Consider the following 12,913-nt stretch of genomic DNA (forward strand, 5'->3'; position numbering starts at 1 on the left):
CTGTGACGGATCTAATGGGGGTGGAGGAGTCATTCATAACACTGCAATAATCGCAACGGGCCTGACCACGCAGCATACGGGTTCAAACTGACATCTGATCCTGGGAGAGAAAAACATCCGTCTGAATGCCATTAAAGAAACATGCAGGAGCCAGGGACACTGATTTCATCTGGGCAAATGATCCTTCACTGAGGAAATGAACAAAACTAAATAACAGCAATGGTTAACAGCACAGGTGGGACAATTATTGGTTTCAACGAGATAAAGTGCTGTAAGGGTGGGCAATATGACGCCTAGCTACATACATATTTGGTATATAGCATGAACATATGTCATAACAATGGCACCTGTCAAGGGGTGGATATATTAGGCAGAGGGTGAACAGTCAGTTCTTGAAGGTGAAAAATGAACCAAACTGTGGTGGCTAGACGACTGCCTGGCTCAGAACATCTCCAAAACATCAGCCAGGTCTTTGTGGGGTGTTCCTGTTATACAGTGGTCAGCACCTACCAAAAGTGCTACAAGAGGAGGACATGATCATGGTTGCCCAAGGCTCACTGATGCTCATGGAGGCCCTAAATCCTTCAAGGAGTCCATGCCTTGAATGGTCAGAGCTGTTTTGTCATCTGAGGGGGAACTCCACAATATTAGGCAGGTGGTTTTAATGTTATAGCTGATGGTGATAATGTCCTATGGTACTGGAAACATATCAGTATTGGCAGCGAATGGAACAATGATCAACAGTATATCTCTAATAATCAATGCATTTCCATGTATGTTCAGAAGTTGCTGTGGCCGGCCTGCAAAGTACAGAACAGGATGAAATACAGTTCAAATCTGAACAGTAAACTGTAGTACTGGTAGTTGTTTTATAGATTTATAGATATTTTAATTGAAATTGTGATAATTTTTCATGGTTATCGCCAGTGCTTAAGGAACTCTGACTGACTGCATATTTCATTTAAAGATTGTAATTAGTGCTGGTAAATTGGATGAAGTGCAGCAGATTTTGAATAGAAATCACTATACAGTATTTGAACAGCGTTTTTTAAGAATCTGTCGCTACCAATGCATTTCGCCTGGACATCAAAATTGTGAAACTGCTTTAAGTTTTACAATATTATATATTTTTATCATATCACCCACCCTTACGCCTGTGGTCAAATGATTTCAAAACTGCAGGAGGGCTTTTTAACCATCCTCAGTATGTTCCAAAAATACCACAGCAATTAGCCAACAGCAAGTGAACCACCTGCTTCTTGCTAAGTCAGCAAAATATCTGCAGTTTACTGAAAGCTCCACAGTGAGAAGCCCGATTCCAGCCATTTGAATGATTTTAATGAATCTGAAAAATGGCACCAGAAGGTTTCCTCCGTTTCCACTCAGGAAAATCCATGTGACTTCCAAGCCTAATGAGAAAATATGACTAGCGTAGCTTTAAATAAAAGGAAACGCTCTGGCAGTGACTCCTCAACACAGGCCGGCCTCTTTATCTTCGTTTATGTCATCTTGTGACCTCGTGTTCGAAAACATGAGCCGTAATCCTGTAATAGCCCGGGTGCACGCAAAAGCACTAGGCTTACCAAATTGCCCATCAGCATGCCTGCTGTGTGACTCCACAAAGGGGGATTTACGAGGTAAATGTGTATTATCCTCAACATAACAAAAATCTTTGTTTTGGGGATTTGCTGTAGAAGTGCCGTGGATGTATAATGGCCCCCTGCTAAGCTGTCTGGATCTATTTTACAAGGGAAACTATGCATCTCCTCGTCTTGGCTGGGCCACAGCTACGACTGTGGACAATGGAAGGTCAAAAGGGCAATGATGATAAAACCTGAATTGCTTACCGGGACCCAGTTGATGGCAATTATGTGGGCAATGTTGATATTAGGGGAATAAACTTTTTTTGGCCAACACAGCATCACATTTTAAGCAGTTTTGAAGGTGTGCTTTTTCTGGACGTGGGACATGATATAAATGAAAATAAGGCGTTAGACTGATGAAGAAAAGCTCTTACAAAGCCATAAATTTGCTGGCCACTCAATGAGTTTTAATGTGGGCATTTGGTTGGTCATCAATTACGTCTCTACCTGCTTGAGTAAACACTCCAGATAAACATGGCCTCCGCTTAAACCAGGTCATGTCATGCATCTTGAGCATCAGGATTATATATGGATAAGGCCAAGCCACATAAAATGAAAGAGTAAACATATACAATTTAAAGTAGATACAAATCCGATCCCTCAAACCACTTCAGGAGGTGGTCTGAGACACATCTGAGTCACATGTTAAAGCAGTATTAATGCATTAGTCTCTCCAAGATACATTAGACAACTAAATCTCCTCCCAGTACAACCCAAACACCAGCAATAATTGCCATGTAATGAGTGAATTTGCATATTTTGCATATTTGCACTTGTGCATAATAAGGCTTTCATTACTGACACGTCAAACAGCCGGCTAAGCCGGACCGCCAGCATCTTTAAACCACTGGTGTCTTGATATCATAAACGTTAGCGCACACACTTCACTTCGGCTCATACTTTGAGACCACTTTATGTGAGATTTACCTATTTATCTATTTCCTCTCAAAGGATCCGGGTAATAAAAAGAGGGCTTTAAAAACAGCCTGGTCTTTAAGCACACAGTCTGTAATGTATTCCACAGTTCTGTCTTTATTAGATCCCTTCTCAGTTTGAAGCAATAGCTGAGTTCAACACGCCGACAATTAGCGCTAGGCTCTTTTTTCTGCTTACCCTAAGTTCCATTATTCATTGGTGTAACGTTTTTGTCAGACCGCTCGGCAGGCCAGCCAAGAATAATCAATGTCCCTAAATGACTGTGCAATATTTAAAGCTGGTCATGCAGTGTGGGTGGCACCATTCTGAGACCTGTGTATGGCAATATCAAGAATACATCAACGTAATATTTCAAACAAAAAGACACATGACCTTCTTCCAGTAAGTGGGACAACATTTTTCTCATTTAAATATCCGATGAATCTGCTATTAATCAAAAAAGTATTGTATTGGCAGGTACCTGGATTGAATCGGGGTTACGATGAAAAATATCGCCATATATTGCGATACTGTAAGCTAGATGATATATTGCGATTTTCAATATCAAATTCCAGGAAAACTTCAATAGTATTAAACAGTGGGATCAGTGGTTGGGGTTTAAACACAAAACAAAATGAACCACTGTCGCTACAACCAGAGGATTGCTGGTTCGAATCCCGGTCATGCTGGTAGTGATCAGAAGCCGGGGTCTCTAATGCAGCTAGCAAATACATCATGTTCTCTACAGGGTTCATTTACAGTGCAGATAACCAGCCCTGCCTAGTCTGTCAGACATTTTACAGACAAGTGTCTGTAAAAAGTGACCAGATTCTCTAAATAGATTCTCTAATAGATTGTCCATGTTTTTGACATTTTAACAAACAAAAGAAAATTGAGAGGTGCAGTATTTAACCTGTTGAGAGAGAGCATTAAGGCTCTGCATATTTTTTTTGCTGTTTTGGGAAGCTTCCGGGGTGATTAAGTCGTGAATGCCATAAAACCATGAGTAGGCCAGCTGTGAAAACAGCACTCATTAATTCAAAAGCCTTTTTAGTTGCTTTATGAGTAGTCCTTTTTTTTATCATTACCAGCAATACCAGCAAAGTGCTGATATTTCCAATGCTATGTCTGCATCAAGCTAGCAGTGGCGTATCTTCATATTTGTGTTGAAGAAAGGCATTTCATTAGAGAAGTAAGTCTATACCTTAAACACTGAAAATGTAGCTGCACATATACATCCATTTGCCAATTTCTGAGCACCCGGGCCAAATGGCACATGTTGCTGATTTTTAAAAGTCATGTCTTCTACAGAGACACATTTCTACATATTATAAAGCATAATTACTGCTTACTTTTTTCATTTAACAGCAAAATGTTTTGTTTTATTTTTTCCAATATGTTACATTCAGTAAACAAACAGGATTTCTGCTCTAATATGTGCAGGAAAATCTCATATTTAAGTTTGTTTCTCACAGAGGATTTATCCATTTATGTACTAAATAAACATTTAACAAAATCTGTCCAAAATCTTGTGCAAGACTGCACATTCAGTGCACAAGCATGTGGGCATACATGCATGAACGTATGCTATGAAGTGCTGATATTACCTGATGTTATTTTTGAAATTACATATGCCCCGAAAATAAATAAAATCATTAATTAATTCATTAATTTTTTCATTACTCAACCAAAAACATGTCTTTACTGTTAGTATTAACATTAAAGAAGTAGTATTAATGGACAATATTTAATGAATAATCTGGATTTTCCGTATTTAGTTTCGGAAGTCAATGTAAAATTTTATTTTAGTTTAAAAGTTTATTCTCAGACAAAAAACTGAGATAACTTTTAACTGTACAGCAGCGATATACAATGTAAAAAACTAATAAATGTAAAATGTCCCTTGCTTTTAATTTTATGACGACTGGAAGTACACACCATTACAGCACTGCCTTAACGTCCACGTTTGTGTGCTCAGCTAAACAAAGCCGACCGTAAAAAAGAAGTCTCTTATTTGTGTATTGACTGTATGTTGGTAAATCTTGATTCATTACGAGAAGCAGGAGGTATGAATAACGTGTAATTAACCTTGCGCTGGCAGCTTCCCAGCTTTGGTCCACTTGGCAATCATGTGCACAAGCCATGCCAAACCTTGTGCGCGTTTGAGCCAATCGACTTGAAAGTCTTACCTGGATTACTCCTCTGGTAGAACAGTGAAGGTCTTTAATTTATGAGCTATATGAGCACTCGAGCCTGGGGTGAGTTTAGTACCAACAGAGAGTCCAATTATGCTAGAAAATCCTCTTTCAGGCCTTTTTTTTCTCAACAGGGTAAAGCAAGCAAACCACTCTATCCTCAAAGACCATGCCTGCCAATAGTGCTGTGCATTTAATTTAGCCTGCTGCACAGATGCTCGTATTACCTACAGTGAAGGACCTGCACAACTTCTACCATGCCTTCTGCACTTCATCCTGTTTAGCTAGAGCCAGGAACCTCGTTTCTGCTTTGAACCTCTACTGATCTGCAGTGAGCGTTTAATACCACAGGTTATCTCAGCAGACTTTTAGATTCAGCTTAGAGATCAACTCCTACTCCAGACAACGCAAGACTTCCGCCTTTAACCCGTCCGTACAGTGAACTTACAAATATAGACACTAGTAAGCAAACACACACAGTGGACAGCGAGCACACATGCCCGGAGCGGTGGGCATCCTCCACTGCAGAAGCCAGGTAGCAGAAAGGGTTAAGCATCTTGCTCAAGGGCCCAATGTTGGCAGCTCAGCGAACCTGGATATCAAACCCACAAACGTTGTAAACTTCTTTAAACCGCGTGCCAGGACCCAACCTATATATTAGTTGGTGAATAATGGCAGCCCATATTGACATTGACATTGACCCATGGTTAACTCGGTATCGGAAAAATACGGCCAACAGTGTTGATGATATGTGACTTTTCTGTAGGGCTTCAAACTCCCCAAAACCTTTTAGATAGTTGGGAAACCCAATTTGAGGCACCCTCTATTCATACATGTCAGTAATACCGTCTGATCTGATCAGTTCAACCACAAAATTTCCAAAAGCATGGAAGAAAACATGTTATAACACCAAGAACCATGTTAAAATGATAAATAAATAAATAATAAATAGTAATAAATAGAAACCAGACTCGCAAAGATGCAAACACCAAATACTACAATAATTATACTAACTTAAGACCAAAGTGAAGTACTACAGAAAAAGATCTGTAAAGAATCCGGCACCTAACAGTTGGTGTAACATATAGATCCCAGCTCATTCCCTTCACCCATACTCTAAATGCAAGCTCTTCACCTGGCACCAGCATTTCGCTGAATTAAGCCTACAACACCTTCAGAAGGCTCAACAGTGAGGTTAGGTCTCCCAGACTCACTCCCCTTCAAGCTCACTTAACCAACTTCCTAACTGTAGAACCACACTGGCCACACTGGTGACTAAGGGCATGCCTAGCCCCACTGGCAGGTTCAGCTGTTTATCAGAAATGTAAAAAATTGACAATTAATAACTTTAAGTACTTGCTTTAACTAAAACTACAAACTAAAATTAAATTCTACAATATAAATACAATTATAATAAGCAAAAATATCAGGTTATCAGAATATCTTGCCATTTAAAATCTGCATCAGCTGCATAATGAATAATTATCCATACCGGTTGATGAATCAAAATGCCCTCAGATTTCAGCCCATTTCAGTTTTTAATGTAATTATATTATATATTAGATTACTATCATTTGTGCACACGTTTTTGTCTTTTACCTATAACGAGTTATATAATCTTATATTACTATAATTATGTAATTACATCTGAATAGTATAGTCAAAGGAAATAAATAACATAAGTTACAAAATTTAGAAAAGAACAAAGAACATGGTAGATAAACATAAGCCTAGGCTTAAGACAACTGTCTATATATCTAAAGGCATTTTACTTATCTTTATATAGTCATTTATGTTTTCCTTTTTGTCTCTTATGAGAGACAAATAGCTTTTTTAGATCGTGTGAAGAGTGAAGTGACTTCACATTAATTAGGGGTGCAAGAAAACATTAATAAACTTGAGCATTATAATAATATGTTTTGTAGTACTGTATTGATTTTCAATTATTAGTTCACATCCAAAGGTTCGTGGCAGAGTAGCCGTAGGGGTGCACTACCAACATTAGCATTAGCAAACCTAACTTACTAGTAACGTTAATCCGAAAGAGTTATATCGGCTCCCGCAGCGTACAAAATTGGAGTGTGGGCTCATTTTGGCTTGCACAATAAAGAAGGCACTAAGGAGATCGATAAAAGCCATGCTGCTTGTAAAATGTGCCAAAATCAAACACTCAGAGAGCACAACGAATTTAAGAGCACTCTTAGCACGACACCTTTCTGATGTCCAGCTTACAGAGCAGCAAACGGCTAAACAAGTGGATCCCTCTAAACTGACACTGGAACCAGTTCACACACCAAAGTTACCACCAACCTCAACTCGTGCAGCCAAAATAACTCCATCAATACTTTATTTCATTTGCAAAGATACAGGCCGTTCTCCGAGGACAATACAATAGAGCCTCGTTGCACCACACCATCCCGACAGCACATGTCTGTCCACTGCCGTGTTATTAGCTTTGCACTGATTGCACAAAAAGTAGTGCCTGAGTCGTGGTGTATTCTTTATACTACGACAGTTTTTCTAAAATCAGATTTAAAAATTCATTAAAAATGGTCTTGCTTACAGTGTCACTGTTGCAGTTGAGGCTTCTGCCTCATGGAAATCCAGTTAAGGTCAACGGAGTAAACACAGCCTCTGAGACAACCCACTGCTTCGCTCTCAGCTGTGAACCTGAGTAACGGCACACTCGCTCTGATGGCTTACAAATGAAGTGCTGAAAGGAATAAAGTGCTAGTGACAGAGCAAGATCACACTGAGCGAAACACCTAAAAACACACAGGTTCGACCCCCAAAAATTTGTCCAATTAGTCCAAACGGAGAAGCGGCATTTATTCTTCACATTCAGGCTGAGGCTGGCCTGCAGGAGACGGAGAGAAGGTGTATCTTTGGTAAATAATTGCAAATGATTGTGTTATCAGATATGTTCTTCCTAGCCTGCCGGTCAAAAGACTGAAGGACTGGGTTTGTAATCTACTCATTCGACTCTTTCAGCGGCAAGAATAAGGAAGAATAATAATTTTTAGGGTAAACCAGCATACCTAACATCTACCCAACGTCTAAATTATGGTTAAATCGATTGCAAGTCCAGGTTTTCTTTTTCCCAGTTTCTCCCCAATTTGCCTCAACGATTACCCAAACCATGCATATTCTCCCAACACTGGGACGGTAAAAACACTGAGGCTTGCCTTCTCCGACACGGGCGCAACCAGAGAGTGATGTGAGGAGAAGATACCATCTACCCACCCAGGAGAGAGCAAGGCCAACCGTGCTCTCTTTGGGTCCGGTGACTAACATCATGTTCATCAGATGTGCACATACTAGGGACGGAAAACTCTATCGGCTATGTATCAGCACCGGCTGATTTCCAGGCTTAATATGGTTGAAGGTTTCCCTTGTTCAACAGCTAGATGGAGCTACGGAGCTTGCGTACAGCTGCGGGAGGCTATCAGAGCCGGTGTTGTACTCCGCTCAGTGTGCTGTAGTCGTCAGTCTGGCAGTTAAAATATTTGTAAAATGTTTAAATGGTGTCAACCTAACGTGTCTTGTGGGGAAAGTAGAGTAAAGACTAAAAGCAATCACACTGAGAGTAAGCATCACTCAGCCCAGTACAGTGAGTATCAGAACACAGCAGAGCTGGCAAACACCACTAATCACACAAAACAGCAAACAGTGCATACCAAATTTAACCACGGGCAAAAAAACAGCTGCAACTGTTGGAAGAAATCCGGAAGAAGCGCTAGATAACAGCCCTTTTCCATTGTTTAACCACTTGAAACTCCACAGCGTACGCTAACTCACGGACTCCCACAGCTCTACAAGTACTTAAAGATCTACATCGTTCTGAATGTGGTTAATTGAGAAACCATGCATGAACATTACAGAAGCCCTGCATGATGATGGGATTACAAGATTTGCCTGCCTTCAATCAGTATCTGCGATCAGCCGATCGCCATCGCCCACGAAAACACTGATCTCTACCACGTACGCAAATATAACGCCCATCCTCCTCTTCTTTTGATAATTGATGATGCTAGTGCAATGTTCGACTTCGCCTACCAGCTGAAGCTGCCTGCAGATGGGGGAGTTTAACATGTTACCCATAAAAAATGCAGCAGCACAGAGAACATTAATTATAGACTAGTTATTATCACATACATCAGAAGTCCAATTGCTTTGTTCACGCGAATGTGTTTTCTTTCTGCTCTCCTCTCGCCGTGGGCTTTACTGGTGGACTCAGTTACAGTTGCAGAACCTTTACCACCAAAGAAACGAAGGTTTGTGGATAGTCCAAGGCATATGTGGGTTTTTTTTTTTTAAGCCAAGAGGTGGAAAACCTATGGATACTGCACATCTGCAACTAAAACCCTGTTACTTTAAGCATGGGAGAAATCCATGCACACTTCCTCTGGCTTTTGTTTACACAGGATTGACTTCTGCAATAAAAGCTGTGATTTGCAAATGAGGCTTCTAACAAAACGCCAAACTGTTCACTGTGTGCTTTGAGCCTCCTGAATACTTACAGACCTTTAAGACAAGCATCAATAATAGCAATCTGTCACCAAGCACAATGGCCTATCCAAGGCTGGTTAAAAAGTGCATACAATAGAAAAGGCACCACGTCATTAAAGACTCCACAGACTTAACTTAACCTGATTAGCTACACACAAACATAATTTACAAGATCATATGAGATTTGTAGTTTGGCACAGGAAGTGTCGATACATGCAAACTGAACCAACAGAGGTCTGGTACAGGAGATCTGCCCTCGGCTAGAGAGTACCACGGACAAGAAGAGCTCATACCAACACACCAGTTTGTCAATATATTGCTTTCCAAACAAACTAAAGCAAAATATCGCCGGAAGTGAATAGCGTCCACGCTGTCTGTGCAGAATCTAGTTATTAATATATAATATACTATAAAATATTCAGGAACATTAGCATCAGTAATATCACACTAATGCTTGCATGGTCATTTGTAATTTTATTTGGAGTGTGATAATATTGTTTACTGAGACAATTCTGCAGGCAATAAATGTCTAAACTTATATTACAGTCCGCTGTCCAAGCGTAAACGTCACTGACACTCCTGAACCCTGCAAACCTTACGAACTTTCAACTGAAGTCAATTTACTGCATTTTGGACTATTTCTACTATTTCTCGTTGTCAAATGTGGCTACAAAATGGCAAAAACGGAGATACCAGGTATATATTACAGTACACTGCATTATTTATATCATGGCTGTCAGGCAAAAACCTCGTCTCTCCAAAATGATCCTTACAGGAGAAGGATAATTTTTTATCCCAAGTCATTTTGGAGCATTTCTATTGGACACAACGTAAAAACAACTGCCAGATTAATAAATATATATACACAATTACATAAACACACATTTATGGTGTTATTTCGTTTGGAAGAAAGCTTGTACAAGGGGTGGGCAATATGACGGTATTGTACTACATAACCCTAAATTTTATTATCGTGATATGCACACCAAAAAAAACTTTTCTAGGCATATCGAGCTGAGATATCGCAACGTTGATCAGCTACACGTTTCATTACAGACACTGTGATTAGTCCTGGTCAACTATTAGTCTATTCTAACTAGCTGAGGTTTCTCTTGGGTAAATAGCAAAGCACTTTTGTAAGTCGCTCTGGAGAAGCGTCTGCTACATGCCTTAAATGTAAATGGTTAACAGTATTCCTGGTATTGGAATAGTAGCTTTTAATGATCTGTCACTGCTGAAGCTCTTATTGTCATAAATATATATCAATGTATCATTGTAAAAACATCTTTAAGATCATTTTAAAAATTCAGTATAACTGTTTTACTGTCAGTCTCCCAGCCATACCCTGAACATATAAATACTAGAGGTCTCTGTAATGCACCAATTGCTTATTATGTTGGGTAATTACACATAAATAGCATTAATATCACCTTAAATGTAAATGGTTAACGGTATTCCTGATACTGGAATAGTAGCTTTTAATGATCTGTCACTGCTGAAGCTCTTATTGTCATAAATATATATCAATGTATCATTGTAAAAACATCTTTAAGATCATTTTAAAAATGCAGTATAACTGTAATACCGTCAGTCTCCCAGCCATACCCTGAACATATAAATACTAGAGGTCTCTGTAATGCACCAATTGCTTATTATGTTGGGTAATTACACATAAATAGCATTAATATCACCTTTTCCTTAATTAATTAATTAAGGTTAAATGATTAGACTTCAGATTTGAGTGTATATATCATGATTGGCACCAATAATACTAATAATAATAACAGGGTGTCTTGGGTACTTTTTTGATGCTATACAGAACCAAGCCCCGTCCAGGACTTGGTTAGTGTCATCATCGCGATGCGGTTTCCCACCCAGTACCAGACCAGCACTCCCAGACCCACCTGAGGAGCAGGAGATGAGGAACACTCCGAACGCCAGTTTGGTGGCTGGACCCATATCTCCTCCTTCTTCTCGTCGTGAACCTGGTCTCTCCTTTCGTCGTGATCGAGTCCAACAGCTGCGAGCTTCCAGCAATTTCCCCTCGAACCCGTCCGTCCGTCCGTCCGTCCGTCCACTCACACACACTCCGGGCAGGGGTTCGACAGCGCGCTGGTATTCAGGCAGTCCGGGGACGTGACGGAATCCGGATCAACACAAACATAAAAATACAGTTTTAAATCGGTTTGAGGCTGAAAAGGGGGCAGTTTTAGGAAAGCGGGTTCATCACAAACCCCATATTAACCGCCGGGAGCTCCGAGCTAGCTGCACGCCTCGGGCAAACGGCTAGCTAGCTGAAAAAAAAGAAGTAGCGAGAAAGCCCGTCAAAGCTCCCGGAATAAGCTCCCGGACCGGCCAGTAAGCTCTCCTGCGGCGAGCGGGCCACTTCCCATGCCCATGGCGGCTAGAGAGAGGGAAGGAGGCAGCGTCCCACACTCTCACTTCTCCACGGGAAAGTCACGGGAATGCCGAGCCACCCGAGCCATCCTCGGACTGTTGTTGTGATGAGGCGGGGGGGCTGATAGTGGCTCTAATGGGCGGTAATACTTCAATTAGGGGGGATAAATTAGGGGGAATAAACTTAGGCCGGTCTAAATCGGCTGAAGTTCACAGAGACGACGAGCTTAACGTGGCTCTGGCGCTCGCTGTAGCTAAATTCCCCATATTCCCCATATTCCCCATTCCGCTCCAGTTAGCTAGCGATAGCTACCCTAGCTAGCGCTCCCTCTCGCGCTGCCTCTCGCGCTGCCTCTCGCGCCGCCTCTCGCGCTCGCTCTGTCCCTCTCTCGCGCTCTCGCGCTCTGGCGCTCGCTCTCTCCGTAACGGCAAATTAAAAAAAGCGGGAAGGCTGTGCTCCGCGAGCCCTCCTCAAACCCCCCAAAAACAACCGAAAGCCAGCTCAAAACACCGACGTGGCGAGACCCCCGCAGCCCGGTAATGTCCTCTTGCCCGAGTCGGCTCCTTCGGCGACGACGGTTAGCATGGCCAGCTATCCGTCAACGGCTGCTATCCAACTTCAACGACGACGACGACGAGGAGGAGGAGGAGGAGGACGGGAGGAGGACGGGAGGAAGGGGGGAAGGGGGGTCGCTGGCAAAGTCGTCGTTAACTTCTCTCAGCACAAGCCCCTCGGTTTAACTCGCAGATTTCTGCATCCGTCTGCCTGTAACGATGCTTTCCGACCTGCCTGGCCCTCCGTAGCCGTCCCCGTGTCTCTGCGCTGCCCTCGGTAAAGCGGCTCGCACTGTAGGCTGTACTGTATTCAAGATGGCAGCCCGGGCGGGTTGTTTTTGTTTTTTTTTGGTTCCCCAGCCTCTTTTCCCGCCCATTTCGCGGCCACGTCATGCAGCGAGGCTGACTGACGCGCCTTTGTCCAATCAGAGGTGCGGAAGCCATGAGCCAGATTTGTCTGCGACCAATGAGGGGCCAGCAACCCGTTCCAGCGCCGCGAGGAGGCGGGGCTCTACGTGCGGCGTGTGGACGGTGGGCAGGTTAGTCACAGCTAGCTGGGAGGGAGGTTGAGCCTGAATGCTTACTATAACGTGATGTAACACACTTCAGCAAACCTTTAGAGCCTAATATATATATATATTCCCAGTTTCAGCTCCAAATGTCCCCCACTACGGTTCTAACACCCTGTCTTATAAAGAG

The 12,913-nt window shown here is 41.9% G+C and overlaps 1 protein-coding gene across 2 annotated transcripts in view; it reads right to left on the reverse strand.

Moving 5' to 3' along the window:
* Positions 1–12,529, reverse strand: part of acvr2aa (activin A receptor type 2Aa) — a 71,755-nt gene extending 59,226 nt beyond the window's left edge. For both annotated transcript variants that reach the window (XM_072686557.1, XM_072686556.1), the window contains exon 1: positions 11,167–12,529. In XM_072686557.1, the coding sequence (XP_072542658.1) occupies positions 11,167–11,221 (55 nt within the window). In that variant the 5' untranslated portion in view covers positions 11,222–12,529. The remainder of the gene's footprint in view (positions 1–11,166) is intronic.
* Positions 12,530–12,913: the final 384 nt, after the last annotated feature.

This window comes from Salminus brasiliensis, chromosome 8 (assembly GCF_030463535.1).
Source record: "Salminus brasiliensis chromosome 8, fSalBra1.hap2, whole genome shotgun sequence".
Taxonomy (NCBI): Eukaryota; Metazoa; Chordata; class Actinopteri; order Characiformes; family Bryconidae; genus Salminus; species Salminus brasiliensis.